Source organism: Echeneis naucrates, chromosome 24 (assembly GCF_900963305.1).
Source record: "Echeneis naucrates chromosome 24, fEcheNa1.1, whole genome shotgun sequence".
Lineage (NCBI taxonomy): Eukaryota > Metazoa > Chordata > Actinopteri > Carangiformes > Echeneidae > Echeneis > Echeneis naucrates.
In genome coordinates, this window is record NC_042534.1 from 11,373,543 (window position 1) to 11,396,951 (window position 23,409).

The window sequence follows — 23,409 nt, forward strand, 5'->3', positions numbered from 1 at the left end:
ATTCTATTCCTTCAAGAATGGATATTGTAATTCCTTACTATCAGGCTGCCCCAACAAGAATCTCCTGCTAATCCACAACCCTGGATACTGCTGCACGTGCACTCACAAGATCTTGGAAAAGAGACTGCATTACTCCCGTATTAGGCCCACTGAACAGGCTCCCTTTCCTCAACTAAAAGGCAATTATTTTTACTGACATCTTTTAAGAGGGACTCACCCCTGCACTCCCTGAAAGATAGCTTATGGAGCAAATGAGTCTTCAGGTTTCTCTCCTGTGGAACCTCCTTCCGATTGGGGAAGTTGCTTATTATGTTAAAGCTGCCTTAGCTGCCTTAAAACTGGACAGAGACCAGCATCGATGTCCTATGCTCATCCTCTGTGCCCCTTTGTCCTCCTCTTCCTCTCCATCTGTACTCATTCATATGAATGAATGCATATCCCATGAATGCATGTTGCTAATCAGGCTTTCTTTCTCTTGCTTCGTCTGTGGCATTTTGCCTCCTGCTGTCTGGGAGTCACTTACTGCCACCGTGATGCTGCTGAACATCCACTGCGACTACCATTATCAATATTAGGTTTCTAATTGTTGTGTTTGTTGTGCTCTTTCCTCTTGCTCACCACCTGCCACCTGCCTTACCTGTCAATCCAAGAATACATGCTTTCTGTTGGTAAATTTGAGTTTCTTGTGCTTTCCATTCTCTGTGGTGTGAGTGCAGTTACTGAGTCTGTATGTGGTGTTGAAGAAAACCACTCACGTCCTTGGTCCAAGTTTATTTGCTGTGGTGGAGCTGGTTTATTGGTATTCCATGGTTTGGCAATGGTTTACTATGTTGAACTATATACAGTCAGATAAAAGGCAGCGATCGCTAGACAAAAGACAAAGTGCAAACTGCATAGAGAAAGGGGGTGCCGTCCAGTGGGAACGGTTGTTCACACTTCAGGACAGAGCACATACCAGAGGGCAGAGGAGGAATTGGTACCAAAGGGAGGAAGGGGACAGCGGGGGGTATTTGCATTCAGACCTGAAGGAGACACCCATAAATTGTCAAGCATTATCAGTCAAGTGAAATCAGCAGTGGGATCCCTTTCCAGTTTTCCTAACTGACAGTCGGAGATAACGCTAATTTATATTCATGGTTTAGCAGCTTAGTTTGTTTTGAGATTTGGTTTGTTTCATCCAATATTATAGTTATTTGTTTGTTTAATAATTTGGTTTACTCTGATTAGTGGTTGGAAAACATGACTGGCCCAAAGTTGAAAAGGACTGGTTGTTGTTTAATCAGTAAGTCTTGGGACCAGCTGACATAAGGACTCTTCTGAGGGTTCACTTCTCTCTCACTCTCTCTCTCTCTCTCTCTCTCTATCACACAACTGGCTTCGGCAGATGGCCGCCCACCAAGAGTCTGGTTATGCTTCAAGCTTCCTTCTGTTCTTTGCCACTGTGACCAGGAGCTCGCTGGTGGGGGAATGTCGAGTCTTTGTTATAATTCAGTGAAAAAGACATTTTAAAACTATTATATGTCAAAATGTCCCTGAGATAACTTTCTTATGTTTTCTTCATGAATAAATAAATCAACTGCCAGCAAAAAAAAAAAAAAAAAACATGTAGAGATCCATTGCTGTTTGTGTCCCACCTGTATGTCTCTCTTCTTCTCTGTTGAACGCCAAACACTATGCCTTACAAAACCACAACAGGCTGACCAATGTAGAAACAGAAACACAGTTTGAAATAGATTCTGCTGATTAGGAGCTGAAAGCAGAGACAAATTGCTTCACGCAGGTTTTGAATGTGTGACCCTGTGATCCCTCTGCCACGTAAAACGCTGTTCAGGTCATGTAAGGTAAAACCAGGTCATGAAGGGCAGAAAGGCAGTTTTTAAATTATGCAAACTGTTGTTCCAGTATCCTTAAAGAAGTTCATATCAGTGTTTAAAGGACAAAGGTTTCCGGGAGCCCTTTTAACCATATGTTCCTTGTTGCTCATTGACAGGTTAGGGTTTTCACATGATTCACTATACTTACTGTATGTTATCGGGTAGATAACAGCACTGCGGGTTAAGCTGACACTGGATGGGCTGGGCACGTGTAAGGAAGAATTGGCAGACAGGGCAGTGGTTCAAATTGAAAAAAAAAAAAAAGAAGAAGAAAATATAGATTGAAAAAAAACTTGATTGAGTATGTGCAGCCTTGGCAAAAGCACAGTGACTTACTGTATAATCAGTGACTGCATAAGGCTGAAGGCTGTAAATCACTGACACTGTAGAGCGCAAAACATTTTGCATTACACCATAGATTAGAGGAAGGGAATGTATATGTTAGGTTGCATTCAAAGGAAAACAAACCCCCCAAAAAAAATAACGTTCTGGATGTTTTACTAAGTGCACCAAAAACAATTGACAACATTGAAGCTATTTGACATATTCATGTACTTTAGGTACTACATTTAAATTTTAATGCAGAGGTGATCACAAACAGACTCACCACTCATTTCCCAGACTGCAGGGAAATAGTTTCCTATTCTCATTTCCATGTGTTTAGATAAGAGAGGCGCCTAAATCTGGTAAATCCCTAAATCCCTCAAATAAATGTATGTGTAACTTCATATATGAATGATTATGGTCTTAACAGTGTCTCCTGTGTTGTCTCTGGTGTAAAGGAAATATTAAGACTGGCCCGTAAATCAGGCTGTGACAAAGTTAAGGCCCATATAAGGAAAAAAATATAGAAAATCCATATTTTTCCCTCTTAGCAAATATTTTGGGTCAGCATAAACGTGGAGAAAGTTGGTGAGCTTAGTTTCTGTGTCTCCAGCAAGAAAGTGCTTATTCTTAGTCCATATATAATGGAGAGAGATAGAGGAAGATGTTAGCCAAACCAATTAAAAAAGTGATGTACTTCCAATGTATCTATGTGTCTTCTATGGTATAACACATGTATATTATATAAGCAAGTAGGTCAAAGCGAATCTGTGCTGTGCCGAAGATAAACACAGAGCGTCTATTTTTAAGGTTGTTCCTTCACATTCGCCTTAATTATACAGCCACAACAAAGAGACAAAAACAACGTGGATGTGGATGAATGGAAAACAATGTCCCATACCCCTTCAAATGCTGATGTGTACATTTAAATGTGGTGTAAAGGTGGTACACCCAACTTCTGTACTTTCTGTTGCCATGCAGTCTGGATAGGTCTCTGTCCATCCAAAAGCATGAACCTTTACAGCTGCGTGCTTTTGGTGAAACCTGTCGACTGTCCAACATGAAAGTAGTAACATATTGAATTCTGTTTTGAGGTTTTTGTTCTCATTAGAAGTGTATTGTTTTTTTGGCTTGTTTTTTTTTTTTTTTTTTTTGGGTGGGGGGGGTCAAATAAACATGCAATTCCAGGAAGATTTTCCAAGCAAAAGCCGCTGTTATCATATTCTAATGACAAGCAATCTTTGAACCATACTGAAGGCTGACTTTGGGAATAAGCTGCAAATGAACAAAACATGAGTGAAATTCCTCTCCAAATGAAAATCACATTAGTAGCCTTATTGGAAATCTCCTCAGGATAATAACTCTTGAAATGCGCTTTGACATTTGAACATTGTCTTTCTGTCTCATAAAAGAGTCATATCAAACCTCAGCCGATGCACTGTGTCCTGGTTTTATCTGCTTAGTCTTGTGGCGTTTGTGGTGCGAGCTCAGAATAGGCAGGGTGACTAATTTCTGTGATAAACCTCAGAACATGATGTAAAACTCATCTATCTTCCCAAATCTTTAGCAAACTGACGATTAGTTATTTTTCAGGGCTAAACGATGAGGTGGTGTGATGCAAACGGAAATGAAAAAATAAATAAAAATCATCCTGTCTTGCAGACAAAAATGCTGCTTTTCCAAGGCGATGTATCAGTGTGCATTTAAGACTCCATGCAGCCACAGCGGCCTACTGTAGACAGATTAGCCTGAGAGGGACTACATGACGGTTGCTTAGTAACTACAAGTCTACTCACTCAAATGCTTGATGATCATTATGGACGGGGCTATATTTTAATCATGAATGGTCAAAAGTGATTACACGTGATGCAAATTTCATAACAATCACCTAATAATTCTCTAAACAAGTGCTTCAATAACTGTGAGTGTGTGTGTGTGTGTGTCTGTCCTACCTGAGACGTGTGTAAGCAATAATTCTCCTGTGGCCAGCGTGCTAATCATAGTTTCAGCTGTATCACTCCCACTCGTGGTGATTTGCTGCAGGCTCTGTCCAAGCTGTTTTTCCTGTTCTGCGACGTCCTTGTATGACCTGTGCTGCCATGCCAAAATCCAGCCCAGGTCTAATGAAAGTAGGGTTCCAGCAGTTTATTTCAAAAAGAAAGAAAGAAAGAAAAGAAAACAGAATGAAGGCGCAGGCTACGAGCGTTTCATTAAGCCATACTTGTCAAGCTTGAGGTTGAGAATGCGAAAGTTCGCAGTAGCTGTGGAATTGTGGTTGCAGACTGGGAGGTTTTAAAGAGAAAGACATAAACATACAAGAAGAAATCGTTCTTTTCCCTTTGTTTTTTTTCCAGCAGGAAAAGGCTTTTGATACTTTGCTTTTTTCTTGGCACCGCTGTGTGAGCAGAGATCAGAAAAAGCCTAATGAGCTGGAAACCAAGCCTGCTTTATCTTGTATTCTTGTATTTTATGTTTATTTCTTTGTTTTTCTTCCTTATGTTGAATTTCTATGGCGCCATTGTCTGGACATGGGCAGATTTAAATAAAATGATCCTCAAATGGAAGTCAAAAAACATGAAACTTTCTAACCACTACTAGTAATATGTTGTTATCAAACTAATGAAATGGACTGACTTAATGAAAGTTAACAAGAGGTAAAGAGGACTCATGGCAGTTTAAGGAGAAGCACATCTAGGTTTAGAGAAGTTAAGGTAGTATCCTATTCATCCAACTGCTGCATTTGGAGTCATATGTTTGCACGGCAGTCAGCGTGTGTGGGTGTGTAAGCACAGCGATCTGTGACTGACTGTTTGTATTGTACCAATCTTTGATAGAGTTAATGAGCTTAAGTTCCTCAGTATTTCTGCGATGACCTCTTAGACTGCTGGGTCACACGGGGCTCAACCCGAGCTGATCTTAGAAGTCTTAATGATTCCAAGAAAATCTAGTTCAGCCCGAGCAACCAACATGGCGGCCAGGAGTTGTCCACAAGCCTGCACACATGCTCTTTTCTTTGTTTAGCCCCTGTGTAAACAACCAAAAGACGCCCATGGTCTAATCCAGATCACAGCAGCAGTTTTAACAGAGAGGTATGGGGGGAACCAAATTATAGAGTGCCAAGCATTTAATGTGAGTCTCCATTAAAGACTCGCATCTTTCTATTTGGTGTTTCTTACTTAGAAAGTAAACATCTTTATTAGCAGCATTTTGATGGCCTTAGTTCACTTTGTTTCAGAATTAATGTTCTTATATCCGACAAGAAACTCTTTTTGTCAATCAGCATCTTGTTTTAATTCACTGAGTTTGACTGTCAGTTACATCGCTGCTGTCCAAGTGTTTCAACTAACCCCTAACCCTTTTTCTCATTGCTGTCATGTGTGAGGCTTTTATGCACTATGACATCTTGTGAATCCAGGCAGGATGAAATGAATGAGGTTTGCATGTTGGGTAAGAATAATTGGCTTCATGAGACAAAACACAAAGTCATCAGCTCACTGGATCTTTAGTGCCAGAGGGCACTCTTATTTTCCCATCATCAACTTCCATTTAAATGGAAAATTTCCTCTTTTTTTTTCAGAGCTTTGATCACAATCACGGACAGTCTATTTTTTGTTTTTTCTGATGTTTCACAATGTGAAATGAATGTCAGACATGCAGGAAAACAAAGAGAAAGACCTTATTCTCAATTATCAGTTATTCCCCCTTTGTTTTTCATCGTAATGAAACAACAGCTCAGCAGCAACTGCAGTAACAAATTCAGAACATAACTGAAAACTCAATGCGTTCCTTTCAGGGGAGAAACTGGATATGTTGAATTGTGCTCTCATTTCCTCTTTTTTTTTAACATTCAGAGGTAAATCCATTAGGGCAATGGGCACATTGTGTAGATGGAGTAAGTGATAATTGATATTTTACTTTATGTGGTCACTATATTACTGTATCTTTTCCTATAGTCTTTCTTTGCCTGCAGAGGTGTTACTAGGATGTCATGTTTGGATGTTTGGGTGGGCATCTGGATTATTTGAGTAGGTAACAACAAAAATCTAGCTTGAGGCGGTGTGAGGGGGGGCAGTTTAGCAATACACTAAACAATAAACGTGTCTGTACCACATGTGTGATGAAGTGTCATGGTTTGGCAATAACTAATGACTAATCACAGCCATACATTAAAATGATCAGCAGTAAACTATGACTGCACCCTCCCCCCAAAAAAATAGCTATAATGTTGAGTTCGCTTTTTGTTTGTTTTGTTTTTGTTTTGTTTTTGTTTTTTTTTTTTGGGGGGGGGGTTCAGAATTTTCATTGGATGGGCAGTTGAGTCCTCTTGGTGGGTAACACCCACCCAGCCCATCCGTGTACACGGCCCCGTTTACCAGACAAACAAACTTGCAGGTGTTCGTGTAAAAGTAACACAGACATGTAGCCGATGCACATCTGGTTTGCTGCAGCCATTTCTCAGCAGGTTGTCTGCTCTGCTCGGAGTTCTGCAAAACACTATCAGAGACCTCCAGTGCAACAGCTGCTAAACAGTCCCAGGTGCCTCCAGTCAGCCTGTGATCACAGGTGTGGATTTCAAACAACAGTATGTGTCCAAGGGTCGTTTCAGTTTCTTACCATTTAAATACTACGGTCATGAATCACCCAACTGATAACATATCAGAAGCTTGTAGAAATCACATTGATATTACAAGTGGTTAAGTAGGACAGGAAGCTTCAGCAGTTTGGTGACCAGTCTGGTTTTTAAAGAAGTCCACAGGGCAGGATACAGAAAGCAGTGTGTCATGGTTTTAGGGTTAACTTCGTGGTTCAACTATGACTCGCTGGTGGTTTTCCACAACTAGAGCTTTTCTGGGTAATGATTCATTTTTACTTCATTTGTCATCAGTTTCAAATGAAGTGTAAAAACAGCTGATTGAAAGCATGGCCGATGCTCTTGCTTTCTGTTTCTTCCCTTCCCTGCCTGTTTTTGCTGAGAAGGTGGCTCAGTGTTCCCAGATCTCAAATATTAATCTTGTGTTTGTGTTACAATGACCAGTGCAAAGCTCGAGTCCTCGCTGCCGATTGTCTCCCTAAAATGCCAGCTGTGACTTGAGGTTGAATGAATCTCATGTGCATGGATATCAAAAAAAGACATATTACATTCTCCCGTAAGAATGTAGTTGACTTCAAGGTGTTCCAGTGATTTTACATTGGATCATTTACAGTTATAGGCTACAAAAACACTTTTTTGTTTGTTTCCTGCTGAGGAATTAGCCAGCACAGGGAACAGGGAAAACTGTTAGTCTGACTTTGTCCAGGGGGAAAAAAATTGCCTGGAAGCACTGTGAAAGCCCGTAGGGATGTCTGATTGACATGTCATATCTTGTTTGTTTGAAAAAGTGCTTTCATGGGAGTTATTGGCAGGGCAACTTATTAGCTGTACACAATCTCCAATGAAAGTTTCACATCAGCATTTATCAATGAAAACCTAACTTTTAATTGAGGTTTCAAATGTGTCGTTTTTCTTTCTCTTTTCTTTTTTAAATATATATATATAATATAAAATAAATATATAAAAAATATCAGTTCTTTTGTAAAAAAGTAAAAGGAAAGCACATCCAAAGTCCATGTTTGAAGGTAAAACTCAGATTAAATTTAACGCAGAACAAATTGTGCATTTTTAACCATCATGTCACGTCTTCACTGAAACAACTCCAACATGATTGCACTTTGCCTCTCTGTTGTTTATTTCCAACTTGCTGACATGTGTTCAGTGTAGATTTATGTCGAAGGTGTTTCTTTTGTCCATTAAAAGATGAGGAATAACGCTACGTGGCTCATCTTACTTAGGTTTCTTTTTTTTTTTTTATTTCAATCAAATGAGCATTTGTGTTTCTTTGCATTGTTCCTGACAATTTATTCCTCTTGTCATTGTTGTGTCATTGTCATGTGTGTAGTGGGTTTTCAAGTGCAAATGAGTTGCTTATATTACGTGTACATCGGGCCCAGGCATTTTGAAGTATGAGGGACTGCAGCACTTCTTTGAACATCCTCATTTCTCTCTACAAAGTCAAGAAGGAGCTCTCCACACATCTGCCTCCTCCCTTTTTTGTCCTCTTGTGCTTCCTCCAGATGCCATTTTTTTCACTTATATAAATCCTCTCCGTTGTCCTTTGCTTGCCAGCTCACTCCAGCATTTAAGTATCCCTGTCTGCTTTTATGGTCAAGGTCTCCTCCCTCTCGCTAATAAAAATGCTTGTTGATTGTGATCATATTAATGATTAAAAAAACAAGGCAGTTTACTCAGTTGTTAGTGGTCTGAAGGAAGTGGACAGAGAGTTACTAGGTGGTGGTTTAAAAAACGAACACATGGCGGCAGCGGGGGTGGAGGGGCGTATCTCAGGGTGGGATGGACGGTCAGGCGCATGCTGGCATCATTATGGAATCAGGGTGCCATCTTGTTAACAGGTGACAAGGTGGAACGTCTCAAGGTGAGGGGATGTGACAGGCTCTGATTTTGATTAAGACCATGCTGCTGTATCTTAGCAGGAGGGAGAAGGTGTGTGTGTGTGTGTGTGTGTGTGTGTGTGTGTGTGTGTGTGTGTGTCATGACCTTTCATTTACCAGCACAGTCGCACTGACACTGAACATGTCCTCTTCTTTCAAAACAGATTGCAGATATAAAGAAAAGTTTAACCATTTATTCTTTAAAATAGATCCTCGATAGTGCAGAGATCTGAGTGTGTATACCGTTTTTTATTTGAGGAATGGTTTTTAAAATGGCCAGCAGAGAACCTGAGGGTGTATGTAGGGGGGTTATCTGTCAGTGGTGGATGGTTCATTGTGCCTTCACTCCTCTGAAGGCTCTCAGGGGCCCAGCAGCTTATCGGTGAATGACTCATCCAGCCGTCACTCTGTGTGGCTGCAGCGCCGTCTAGTGGCCGCTGAGCTCTCTGCGCTCAGTTCAGGGAGATCTGAGTTCACAGGCAGAATGACGAAGTCAAATCTTTTTCCCGACTTTCAGGAGCAACCGTGCGTCCGGCTACAGGCAAGCCAAACAGATCCGAGAGTCTGTCAGCGATGCCAAGCCTGTCCATCCGCTGTCAGGTGTTATCTCAAAGGCAGCCCCACAGTGTGTGTCTCTCCCTCTGTGGATCTTTGAAGCCCAGAGTTGACGGGAGGTAATCCCCACCATGTGAGTGGGCGGTGCGGGTAGCTGAGGCGTGTTTTTTTTTTTTTTTTCCTCTTTTCTTTTCTTTTTTTCCCCCCATTATTCAAATGCTGCTGTACCTATAAAAAGAGTGTCCGTGTGCGTCAGATAGTTTTGTCCAATGGGTAAAGGTGACTAAAATACTAGTTGTCTCTTTCGCCGGCCTAGTCGCATCCCATCTGCGGGGATGATGCACGACTCCGGCGGTGTCCAAATGGCGAGGGCGCTGAAGCATGCAGCCCTGTGCCTGATGCTGCTGCCCCGGTTCCTGCTGGCCGCCGTCATGCTGTGGCTGCTGGATTTCCTGTGCATTAGGAAAAAAGTGCTGCTGAAAATGGGAGAGAGGCAGGACAGTCCCGACGACCCGCCGGTGTGCGTCTCCGACTCCAACAAGATGTTCACCTTGGAGTCCCTCAGGGCCGTGTGGTACGGCCAGAAATTGGACTTTCTCAAATCAGCGCACCTCGGGCGCACTGCGCCCAACACCGAGGTGGTCCTGGTCCAGGAGCGGAGGCAGGTCCGGATCCTGGACTGCATGAAAGGGAAGAGACCGCTCATTCTCAACTTTGGCAGCTGCTCCTGACCGCCATTCATGACGCGCCTGGCGGCGTTTCAGCGCGTCGTGAGTCAGTACGCGGACATTGCGGACTTTTTAGTTGTATATATCGAGGAGGCGCATCCGTCGGACGGCTGGGTGAGCTCGGACGCGCCGTACCAGATCCCCAAGCACCGCTGCTTGGAGGACAGACTGAGAGCCGCTCAGCTGATGCTGGCCGAGGTGCCCGGCAGCAACGTGGTGGTGGATAATATGGACAACTCGTCCAACGCCGCGTACGGAGCTTACTTTGAGAGACTTTACATCGTCAGGGACGCCAGGGTGGTGTATCAGGGGGGCAGAGGTCCGGAGGGATACCGGATTTCCGAGCTGAGGAACTGGCTGGAGCGGTACAGGAGCGATCTGGTGAATTCCCAAACGGCGGTGCTCCATGTGTAGTTGAAGATGCTGAACTGCCTGCTGCTCTACCAATTTCCGCTTAAGTGTCCAACTCACAGTGCAAAACATCCAGATGCTGCTATCAAATGTTCACACATGGCACATTATATTGTGTTCCTCGCATTAAGATATTCAGGAGTCTCTGACTGATAGCCGAAAGTCGTGTCCGGGCTGTAGGCTGGTATATTGTGCTTGTCTCGACCTTAAATTGATTGCTCATAGCGATTTTCTTTATTTTTTTTGTACGGAAATTTCTTGAATCCGTTGAAACTGGATTCAATTAGTGATCACTCTATTTTTCTACAATACCGGCGTGTGTGTGTGTGTGTGTGTGTGTGTGTGTGTGTGTGTGTGTGCCCAGGCTCATATCTCCCTCGGGTGTTTCTATGAAGTTCGGTTTTTAAAAGGCGCAGCCAGAGAACCGACACTGATGTGTGTGACACCGGGAGCGAGGTGCCCTCCTCGACAAACACAATGTAATGTGGAAAAACAATGTAACTGAACAAATGTTTTTTTGTTTTTTGTTTTTTGTTTTTTTTTAATAAATGTCAGATCACACGTTGGTGATTTTACCTTAAAGTTCTTCCTCTGGTCATGATGTGTTTACGATGTGTAAGAAGAAAAGGATGGATTCACGTTTGAGAGAACATTTGAGTGACTTGACGTGGCTTTGGCCCCAAAATCTTTTGGTTGAGTTTTCTTTTTTTTTTTTTCTGGCTCTCCTGATTGTTTAGATTGTTTAGATCCCATTGTTCCTCTTCTTCCTCCTCCTGCAGGCCTACTCAGGTCAAAGTGCGCCACTGGCAGCACAATAATCCGCAGCAGAGTATAAATACTCCTAGACTGATGAAAGCATTCATTCCCTAATCACTCCTCTCTAAGCCATTAAACATGTCAAAAAAGAAAAGCCAGACATCACCTACAGTTTAAAGCGGAAGGTCTAGAGGAAGAGAGCAGCTTCATGCTGAGTCGCTCAGTTAATCAGAAGTGATAGGGAACAATTGGTGATGAGCAATAGCCTTAGGACAGGATTAGATTTCACAGTTTTAGTGAGAGTGAGAGTGGTTTAAATCTGTGGAGGGTATTCGAATCCAAGTTGCAGCCTTTTTATTGAATTTAAATGTTCTCTTTTTTTGGCAGATAATTAGAGGAATTCAATCAAGTCATTAGGCCACTAAATCTCACTCAGGGAGGGGTGGCTCCTCTGTGAAAACTGGAGTCTCATTGAAACAGCTACATGGTCGAAGGGAATTACTCACAGAATGTTTCTTGCGTTACGCAAGCTTGTTCTAAAACAAAAAAGACTGTTTACAAATTTGTTTTGTGTGTCAACTATTTAGAGCTGTGGCATTTTCTACACATGGCTCAGTCTGAAAAAAAAAAGCTGATTATGCAGCTTCCTTAATCCGTCTCTATCAATCTACCTTTATCTTTTTTCTTTCTTTGTCATTATCCCTGGAATCTCTCAACCCTTCCTTATACATATAGGGTATATGTGCACGCACACACACACAAATAAGAAGGGTTATATAGACACTCTGCCACATATAATTAGGATGAGAGAGCAATGTGATTATTGTTGATCCCACGTGGCCCAAGTCTCTGTTATGTGGTCATGATGTATTCAGGTTCCTTCATGCCTCAGTTCATTCTCATTATATCACCACATGCATGTCCTGTATGGATGTGTGTGTCTATAGCCTAGCATAGCCTTTGATCTATTGTGCTGCAGGAGGTGAACAGAGAGCAGGGGAACTTACACAACCTGCTCCCAAAACCTCCATTTCCTCTTTGCAAAAGGGAGACAAATTAGTTTAGAGCTTTGTTTTTCAATAAATTTCAGCTCTTTGGGTGCAAACACAGTGTTGACATTATAATAGAAGGTCCAAAGACCTTTTTTTTTTTTTTTAAATTACCTTGGTGACCCAAGAGTGACTGATAACGTGAAAAGTCAGCAGCTAAAAAAAGCAGGCTATCGCTGTTGTGCATGACAAAGTGATTCCCTGCAGAAAACATTTGTCCCTGCAGGTCCATTTAGCTCAGATTCAGCTTTTCTTCATTTGTGTTTCCCAACACATAAGAAAATGAAAAAAAAAAAGTTTTTTATTGCTATCTTGATTGTGGTTGTGTCACCAGCTGTTTTGCGACAATTTTACAGTCATAGGTGTAATTTTCACGCCACCAAAAGAATCCGCAAAACTATAATTTATGTCAGAAAACTCTTGGACGTGATTTGAATCCGTCTCTTCCTCCTGCCTTTTTACCCTTCAGTTCATTTTCAGTCCTTAAACTACACACTTACTGGCTTACTTGTCAGCTGATATGTTAAATACACAAAAGATACTGAACACAGGTCTGAAAAGGAGAAGGGCACAAAGGGCTTGTGAATATCTTCTGTCTCATACTGGTTTCGGTACTGGGGAGCCGACTCCACACGGTTGGGAATGCTGGTTTCTTCAACAGAGATTCACGAGTCGCAAAATGTTGCCGATGTGTTTGGGCCCTCTCTTCTGTGGTTGGTACCATCCGGCATTTCAGAAATATCATGCTACCAATGGTCAAATGAACTGCCAGCCTCTCGTCCCCACTACTGTCTTTCCTCCGTTGCTTCCTTTCATCTTTCCTTCTTGATTATGCATTTATTTCTTTCCATATCGTTTTCTATATTTCTATCTTCAATTCAGAACACCACAAATACTTTTACTGTGAATGCTTGAGCACATTTAGACAGACACATTTCCTTAAGAGAAAAATATTGCATTAGTCACATGTGAAGGGCAGCGGGGGGGTGTCAAGATGTTTTTACTACCATTATTAGCCTGTGAATGATGTGAGGATTTTTGCCTTGTCTAATGTGTTTTGCAGTTTGGAAGAGCAGTGCCTGTCTTTATCAATAAATCAATCTAATTATCTTTCAATCATATTGCTTCAAATTCAGCTAATTTTGCCACCACAGAAAATGTGAGTCACCTTTCAAAATAAAGCAAACATTTAAATACTCACTTTTTAAAAACACATCTGTATCAGACTTTAAACTTCAACTATCTGTAGTAGTTTCTTCACAGGCAGTCACGAAGCAAAATCTATGCTATTATTATTTTGGAGGCAACTTGATTGCCTGAGGGTGGAACTCAAGTGGTGTTAAAAGTAACATTCAGTCTTAAAAACTGAATGGAAAGTTTCTGCTGCAGTCAAATGAGAGTTAAAGACGTAAAAATAGCAGATCTTTTCTCGCTCGACGCTGAACAGAGGCAGACAGCTGCGGTTTGGTAATGGCAGATTATCCACTGCTCATAAATGAATGAATAAAACTATGATGACATTTTTGTTGATATGAGACATTTTTGCATCTTTAGGAACACAGGCAGTGAGAGCAGAAATAGCACAGTGTTTGTGCTCATGAGACATTTACAATATTATGTTATTAAACATGATTTGATTTAGCATTTTAAATTGCTGAACAGTCAAAAGCAGTCTAAGCTCATAACCCTGTCTAGCATGTGGGGAAATCCCAAGGAGGGGCCCCATAAAATAAAGCAAAATACCAAAGATAAGATGTTCTAACCACATCGTGAATTTTATTCTCTGACCATCTCCTGAATTTATTTTTATAACCACAGTTAAAGCTACACTAATTAATATTCTTTTCAACTAAAAGAAATAACATTACATTACAATAACATTAGCTCATGTGAAAATGCTGACTTCTAGTCAAGAATTTGTTTTCTCTCTTAAAAATTTACTGGCTCTAAAATCCCACTGTTCTTGACCTCCCACACAGCAAGCTACAGTCATACATGTTTGGCATTGAGCTGGTGAACAAGGTGGAGCATTTAGAAACTAAACAGCCGGACGTTTCCCTCTCAAACAGTGGAGACCAAACCAAGGCTGAAAGGAAAAGGAGCTGTTACGTCAGACGCTGCTTCTAAAAACAAACTCCTAATACGTAATCATTTTGCTGTGAGTTCACTGGAGCGCCGGGATAGAAAGTGCCCCTTAGTGCCCAGCCTTAGTAATAACTTAGCATTTATCAAAACATATTCCCAAGCTCTGCTGGTGTGTACAGATCATAAAATAATTACTATGCCACTGAGGCAAGGTACTGCTTGGCAGGACATAAAACGCTTTGTTGAAATGATAGCTCTTTATCGAGCCAATCTCATGACTTTCTATTCAGCTCTATTCAGTCATATGATGCAGAAAACAAGGTTTGTAGCCATGGGACAGTGTATCCATCTGCAGAGACACTCTGACACCCTTTCCAATTTCACAGTCCTTCACCTCAGTGACCCTAAATTTGGCAGCGAGGAAAGAAACCCCTCGCAATGACATCAATTTGGCCAATAAAAATAAATAAATAAGTCGATGAAAGCATACATTACCTTTGTGAACAAACAATTTATTTGAACTAATGACACCCAAATCAATGTATTTTGCTTAGACATAACCAAAATCATTCTTTACCGGGAATCATCTGAAGCCAGTAGTTATCAAATCTGGAGTCCAAATAATGAAGAAGATGGGAGGCGTGTTTAAGAGTGTGCGTGCTACTCTTAAAAATAACTTGCAAAATCTGCTATATCACAAGACAAGAATCATTGAAGGAGTTAGAAAAAAAAAAAAAGCTGAAAGGGTTACAAAGACCTCTCGAAGAGTTCAGATATTCATCAGTCCAAAGCCAGACAAATGCTATAAATAGAGTTAAGGTAGGTCTGTAGTGGCTCTTCTTAGAAGAGAGCCTGCAGCTACAACGACTCAACAGCGGGCCTCACAGTACAGCTAAAGCCTTTAAGGAATTGGAGCTGGTAAACATCTCAGCTCACAGACCGACCATTCACAAATCATTGTGCGTGGAGCATGATGACCTGCCATGACGCCAAGGATGAAACTGCTGCCGACCAAAAAAACTTGCTGCTCTGCTGAAGTTTGACAAAAAAGTATCCTGTACACTTTACAACATTGCTGCAAGAATATCTAGTTGAAACTAAAGTTCGGGATGAACACATGGTATGATGTAAAAAGGGCCCTGCATACCAACACTAAAACATCATCCCAAAGATGAAGCTAAGTGGAGGGTACTTCATGAAGCAAGGACTGCTTTACTGCCTCTGGGTCTCATTGGAAAATTAAGTTCATCCTCTTACGGGAAAATGTTAGCAAATCCATCCATGTGCCAAATCTCAGTAGGAGGTGAGTGTTGCATCGGGACAATGACATGATTGGAGCAGGACAATGACCCTAAATATCAAAATAAATCTAATAATCTAAGATTCAAACAAAGAAAACCCATCTGTGGTCTGATAGAGATGCTGACGTGAATCTAAATTGTTGTGGAACATTGACCAGCAGCAACAGAAAATAGTTTAAGGTCATTGCTGCCCATAGAGGTTCAACTGGTTAATCAATCCGAGGGTTCACCCTCAATATTAAGTATTATCACATGCCATTTTCCTGCCACCACAGGCTCACCTTATTCTGAGAGGTGGTGGAAGAAAACAGATGGCTTCAAAACACCTTCTGACAAGACAGACTTTTTAATAGAATCAAGTGTGAGCTCTGTGGAGCAGGGACAGTCTCATCTAATGTACAGAAACACAACATTATATCATCCTCTAATAATGGCTAAAATAGAGACAGTAACACAAGAGGGGCTGGAGTGTTTTTCAGAAATTATGAACAGAACACAATAACAACTAGTTTGAGAGTATTACAAAAAGCAGCTAGGAGTCATCTCCTGCAGTAAACGATGGTATTCAAACTTAATCGAGTTAAATTATAGTATGAAAGATTTATTACCAGGTTTCAGCTTGTTAGTGTTATTTCACATTCAAACCTGGGTCATCTTATCTTTCTTGAAGCCATATTCACAGTCTGTGTGGGTTTTTTTTTTTTTTTTTTTTTTTTTTTTTTTTTTATGCCGCAATTCTTCATTCTTCCCCACTGACCATGAAGAGATCCCTTTCCAATGCAGATTTAATAGATGACAGACAAAATCCAAAGTCTTCATTCTGTGCAAAAATGAGATTCAAACTTCAGCTGAAGCTAATAAGAGGCAGACTGAGTCAGAGCCCTCAATGGAATATTGTTAGTGGTGTTTCTAGTGAGGATCCGAGGCTAACTTTGACTTTTGGCTAACATGTTAATCAAAAGTTCTCATCATTTGTTAAAATATTCATAAGTAACACAGAGATGCACACCAAAAAGAGGTGACTAAACATGTAGCCAAGAGAGACGCAACAATTGGGGCCCGACTGGAGTAGTTTTAGGGGCAGATATCAGGGGCCATCTCTGGCCCCTATCCCCCAAATGCTTTGTGGAGGCCTCTTGTCCCGTTTCATTTTGTCATGATGATACAGCTCTGGTAAGATTTGCACGATCGACATGTCAGTCAGGCAGATAATGTGTATTTCAATCTTCTCCACTCCACAAGGTGCAATGATTAGCGTTTCACTACTTCTTAATCCTCTTATGCTGAAAGGCCTGACTGGACACTACAGTGACTCGTGATTGGAAAGTAGTTTTTTCAGAAAGGCCAGATGTGGCTGCATGTCAGTGTGTTAGCTCCTGTGGAGGACAAGAAGTGACAGAAACATAAAGAAGACGAGGGCTGACATTGGCATTGCTTTATGCTGCTGGAGAGGGCTTTTGGTGAGGAGGAAGTATGATACACAACTTTCTTCCAGAATGACAATTAGTTGTTAATATTATTATTGACATTAGCGATGTGGAAAAACAGAAACATTCATATATATATACTTTCTTTAGGCAAATTCTTAATATATGTTTATTTCCACCGCATAGTGTTGTTTTCTGTGTGCTCCCGTTTTCCCAGCATTTTTTTAGACACATATCAATGATGCACATGAAAACCCTGGTTTTTCTATGCCGAGCCGCTGTGGAGGGACAGTAACAGAATAATGAACCAAGGAAGCTGGACTTCAGAGAACACACGAGGACGGAGGATCTTACACTGCATCTTTTACATTCAGCCACTTTCAAGAGCTCCCTGTGTGACTGGCATGGAATATAATACATAGAAACATCCACTCCCTGTGACTGTTGTTTTGAGGCAGATTTGAAAATGTTAGCTGGCATATCATTATACTCAGAATGATTTGTGCAGAAAATGTAGGCGCAATGATAGCAAAGGTGAATTAGGATTGAGTGATTGTAAAAGCTATTATTATAAAAAGGTAAGAGTAATAATAATAATAACAGCAGATACAGAGAAATACAGTTAAGTTAAAATGAATAGAAGAATAATGATGTGAAAAATTCATAAAATTCAATCACAATCTCAAGATGAAATGTGATTAAGTACTTCAATCTAATGTAAATTGTATTGTATATTGTAATATTGTATTGTTTCTGTAAAGGTGGTCACAGTATAAATGAATAAATATCTCTTGAAAGTTTGACTGATTGGGTTGGATTTGCATACAGCCAACCACAACAATTTTTTTTTGTTTGTTTCTTTGAGTATGTTAAATAAAGATTCAATATGTATAATGCACCTAACGGTAAAACCATTTTGTCATATTATTTTTCTAAACTATAAGTGCTAAAAAAGCTCAGCTAATTTTACAAAGATAGCTGTGAGCGTTGGATGAGCCGCAGTGAGAAGAGCCAGGGAAAAATGATGAAAAGTAATTAGAGTAAAAAGAATAGGCAGAAAATAGTAGGGAGCCGATGATGCAGGCAATAATTTATGGATGGAAACTTGATGAATCATTCAGTAATGTTTTCTCTCTCTCTCTCTCTCTCTCTCTCTCTCTCTCTCTCTCTTTTGAAAAAAAAAAAAAAAAAAAAAATCCCTGGCAGTCTGGCAGCCAGTCACTCTGCTTTTCACCTCAGCATGGCATCTGTATCCTGGTTGCCATGGCAACGTGGTTGCTATGAGATCAATTTATCTGGGGATCTTGACGTTGCAGATGTCACTGGGTGCTGCTCTCAATAACAAAGCTTTAGTCAAATTACAGACAGTTAAGGCTCACGCTCATTTTTTATTCTGACCCAGGCTGACAGAGGAGGTTTTCATGAAATTTTCCACCATCAGACAGTCAGAAAGTGAATTCAGCGCATCACTGCCCTTCAGACCGTACTTACAAAAATACCAAATCTAATGGAGACCGTGTTTTCAGTCTATCAGATGAATACCATAAGATATTAGTCAAGATCCAAGTGGAGCCTGACATAGAGCCCTCCCCTCCAACCCCTTGTCTCCCATTCTCTCCCACTTCAGAGCCTCAGTGCTGTGTGGTACAGTGCGGCCCCTGCATGACGCATGTCTCTGCACCTCTGACGTGTGGTTCTGCTCAGAAGTGGGAATACCACCTACTTGCTTTCCAGTAGTTAATACCGCTGAGCATCAAATGAAAAACCTATTTATTGCTCTTCTGTCTTCTCTATTCATCACACCATGAGGGCTAAAATCTGGTCGAATGATCTCAAAGGAGCTCAGCTCACAGCGACAGACAAAGATTTCCTTCCCCTGACTATTGACGGAGAGTTTGAATATGGGTTGGAGAATTAGAACATGGGTAAGTTTATGTCAAGGTTCGTCTCATCCACCTCTGGGAAGAGGCTGTACATCAATACAGTGCCCTCACAGGTAGAGCTTGATTCCCATTAGTGGTGAACATTTCCCACCTGTTGCCTGTGAACACGAGCACCGTGGAGCCACATTTAGCCCGGGGCAAAGGTGAGGAAAAAAGCACTTTGATTCTGTAAATGTAGTGTTAGGCGGAGGAGACTGGACAAGTTGTACATGTTACATTTTATGTTTGCAAGTTATTTCTGTCAGGAAAGATAAATGCACAGTGTGCATTGCCAAAGTATGCTTATACTGAAACACAATAAAAATGTATTAAAATTTCACAGGTTTGTTTTATTTTTTTCAGATTGTATTCTACCTGCAAATTAGCAGCTCATTAGCCTTTTGACTCACAGCCAACTTGCATTATTTAGTATTTCTGCCTGTCTTCCTTTTGTATCTGCATATTTTTGAAGGGGATTTGGCCATTCATGTTTTTTGAACAACTTAAATGCATTACTGATCTTAATATGTCATTTAATCTACTGCTCCATATGACAGAAAGTGAAAAATGCTATGATATTAATGGGAAATATCCAAACAAGAAATGTACACAAGCTGTGTTCATAAATTGTGCCTTAAAGGTTCAATGGACACGCTATAAAAATATAATAGAACAGTGCACCACATGTTCTATGTAATACTGGAGTATTGGTGTCTCGGCCCAGAACAGGGAAACACCCCAACTGTGTGAGTTTCCCTGGGTTCAGTTTTGGTAACAGGCCTGAGTTTAATAAACCTGTTACAGGACAGTATGTAGTTTGCATGTGAAATTTCCTCCTCGGAGAAAGAAAAAAAAAATCGATAATAAAGACATGACCAGAGCAGAGGAAATAAGGACATATGGCTCCAATCCTGGTCGTCCGGTGGACATTTGTGCGAACACTAAATTTCTTTCCAAGCCAGCCTGCAGTCAGATCCGGCTCGGCTGGTCGAGTGTCAAAAACTGTTTTTGCCAGCTCTATCTCATTTGAATAACTGCAGATAAATCCAAACCTCAATTTCTTTCCCATTTGGACTGCACCAGACTGTCAAAACACTGAGATAGTTTTCACTTCCTCCAAATCTGATTCTCTTGTCCCATCTGACAGTGAATCCAATACTGGTTTTACATATAACGACGCAGAGCCGCATGAACTGCTTAAGGGCTCCAGCGTGAAAGCTACAAGATAGAAAAGGAAATGCTGCCGAACTATTACAAGGATAGTACTAGTCTGAATTTGATCACTGTCCATCTCATTTCAGCACTGACTGACTGACAGGGGATGTAAAATTACATTGAAATGATATGGTTGTTGGTACTTTAAAAGCACACAAATATCAAAAATTCGATTCAAAAACTGAGAAGTCTGAAGTTGTCTGAAGTTTAAATAAAACATATCACACCCCAACGCGGCAGACTATACATGCTGTCAGGCAGTCCTGTATAGACAACGCATATGTGAGCACAGAGTGGGAGAGAGCACACAGATAAAGAGTTTCAACCGGCTGACATTACGCAGAACGCAAATTGCCCACATTCCTGTCCCTGTTCCATAAGAATAATAACTGCTGTCTTTGGGGCTCGGTTTTAACCCATTGTTTGAAAAATGATTCTGATTCAAAATGTACATATTTTGTTTTAGTCCATTTTAAGCTTTTGGTTTAGCGGTTAAAACAGACACAAACAGAATCCTTCACAAAAGATGTTTAAATATTTTTACCACAGTCCATCAACCACGACCAGACATTAGGCCAGTCTTTCGTGAGACCACCACAGACCACCACAGACCTCAGCCACCGATCTTTGCGGCCCTCTTCACTGTGGTACCTGTGAGGGGGTCAAACCACTAGTCCACAGCAAGAAACCGAGTTTGGTGAAAAGGACATTACTCCCATCTATTGCGGAGGCTGAGATTATTCATGTGTTTTGCGTGACTTTAAAGTTTTTCATCACATCTACTAATAATAACTATAGTAACAGAGGGGGAGTGTTCATCTGATCAATGGATGTACTGTTGTCGTGCTGCACATGTAAATATGTGGATTTAAAAAAAAAAAAAAAAAAAAGCTGCTGACCAAATACCGAGCATTTTTCACATGAAAGGGTGGTCAAGCATTTTAGTAAAAAAAAAAAAAAACATCAACAGATCCTCCTAAATATGTTTGTAGACCACAACATACAAACAGATTTACTCATAAAGCTGTCAGACATTTCTTGTTTGATGTGATATGAAACATATGGGCAAGAAGGAGAACCACAGTGCGCACAGCGGCTATCTACCATATCCTGTGCTTGCTTAGCATACTGGCTGTGTGCATCCTCTGTGAGATGTTGGACACAAGTGGTAGGTGAACCAAATCAGGATGTGCGATAAAGTAGGCAAGAGACTTTGAAAAAATGTGAATGACTGTCGAAAACCTATCTCTGCCAGATTCTCTTGTGGAGTCTCCTCACCGTGAACAATATACAATAATAATCTCCTTGAGTGTTTTCACAATATGGAGCCCTCATGTCAGTTCAGTGTACGCTTCAAATGTCCTTCACCTGCTGTTACTGTTGAAGGACCATCAGCTCCTCTTGGCAATGTTTCTCTTGGACACATTTCCAACCTAAGGGAAGATGTTTTTCCAAGTTTAAACAACACAAGCAGACGCAGTGGAAGAAAATAACTCTGACCTATGAATTATCATGAGAGGGTAGCACACAAGTGCAGGCAGGAGCTAGGACACAATCTACACCTTCATATTCTGGAAACTGATTCACATCAAGCATGTTAGAAGAATTACACTCCAGCTTGACTATCAGAGATCAGACAAACATGGTAGTCCATTGTACAACCCACCGTATTAGGCTCCTTTTCGTTTTCTGATTTCAAGATACTTTATTTGTCATTTGCCAATGTGAACAAAATGCCACACTCAGGTCTCAGTATCAAAGACAGAACTCCTGAACTTAAATGACATTTAAGAATAAATAACCATAGCAATCTAAGTAACTAAATTAAAATGACAAAATAAAATAACCAATACTAAAGACAGCAGCACTGAGGTAGCATCATTAGGTGTTCCAACTAAAGCACAGTGCTCTCAGTGACCATCAATAGAGTGCATGTGCATCTGAAAGGATGAAAGGATCGCATGCAGTTGCGTGACTTTCATGGAAAGAGTCAAATTGCAGAACGAACTCTATATAATCATGTTCGTCATTTCTGTGACAGTTTGCATGTTTGTTCCCGTTGAATCTGTAATAAGATGACTTGAAAGCTTTACGTTTACATCCAGGAATTATGTCAGTCTCGTGCAAATAACAGGCCCCAGAAAGGAGTACACATGCTCTCACAGCTGGTCTGAGAGGAGCTTGAATGGAGTTAGATGAGGTGGATTGTGCAAATCATTTTAATCCATACATCATAAATTGGTTTTTAGCACATTTGAATATATTATTTACCTGCTAATTTATACAATTGCCTAATTACAAAATCTCTCCACCATGCATGCATCAATGCACGTGCTTAGAAAAAGCATTCATCCGTGCTGCTTAGATAATGCCACTCCTCTGAGCATCCGCTCCTGCAAAAGGTTGCTTCCATCACTTTCTGTGCATCCATCTATCACTCAGCCAAGTGGAAAAAGAGTAAAAATAGTGTGTCCCTCTGCTTGACTGTTTCTCTCTCTCTCTCTCTCTCTCTCTCCAATTCCCTCTGTCTTTGTGATTTTATTTCCAAAGTACAAGTCAGCGCTCTGCTCGTAGTGTTTCCTGCCCTTCATGTCCCCCAAGTAGGTTCTGACCTTATGTGCTGAGAACAACAAGGCCTCAGACGGTCAGGTGAGGCTGCTGCGTCTCCACTGTCCTGCTTGAGCTGCTCCACGTATAGTCAGACAGTTATCTGTGTCCCCTGTACAGACAGAGCGCTTATGTGTCTGCTTAGCTTCAGCAGACAATGGGGTTGTCCCCATGTGGCCCAGATATTGGAAGATAATAAAGGTTGTGTGTCCGTGTGTGTCCGTGTGTGTGCGTGTTCCAGACAGCCACAGTGGAAGTGCGTCCCAGTACAGCTTCAGTGTGCCTGAACTGACAGGCAGTAGGATTACCACTGCTTTATCTCCCACATGCACATACAGAGGAGCGTGAGCACAGAAAGGCACGTGGAGCACACAAACAAGCACCCCTTTTTGGGGTTAAAGGACTGATAATGTCAACACTGCACATGTTTTACATTGACATTTTTAACTAGAGTTGCGTGATAACTCCAGAAACCAGAGTGTGTAGGACAGCAGCTTTACCAAAATAATCTAATTAAGTTGGAAGCAGTCAACTGGAATGAACTATTTCCAGTCACATCCTTGTAAGTTTATCACCAGCCAGGCATACAAATACAAACAACCATTGAGAACTTTGGGTAATTAAGCCACCGGTCAGCACTAATGTACCTGTTGTTGGAGCGTGGGAGGG

At 41.1% G+C, this 23,409-nt stretch overlaps 1 protein-coding gene across 2 annotated transcripts; it reads left to right on the forward strand.

Annotated features, from left to right (window-relative positions):
• Window positions 1–827: 827 nt before the first annotated feature.
• LOC115037825 (thyroxine 5-deiodinase-like) lies at window positions 828–10,914 on the forward strand. 2 transcript variants are annotated; one of them, XM_029496577.1, is made up of 2 exons: window positions 828–844; window positions 9,610–10,914. In XM_029496577.1, the coding sequence occupies exons 1-2, from the start codon at window positions 828–830 to the stop codon at window positions 10,379–10,381; spliced, it is 789 nt and encodes a 262-aa protein (XP_029352437.1). In that variant the 3' UTR covers window positions 10,382–10,914. The 2 variants fall into 2 exon arrangements, with proteins under 2 accessions (XP_029352437.1, XP_029352436.1); XM_029496576.1 differs by lacking the exon at window positions 828–844 and having other exon boundaries at window positions 9,522–10,914.
• The last annotated feature ends 12,495 nt before the right edge of the window (window positions 10,915–23,409 follow it).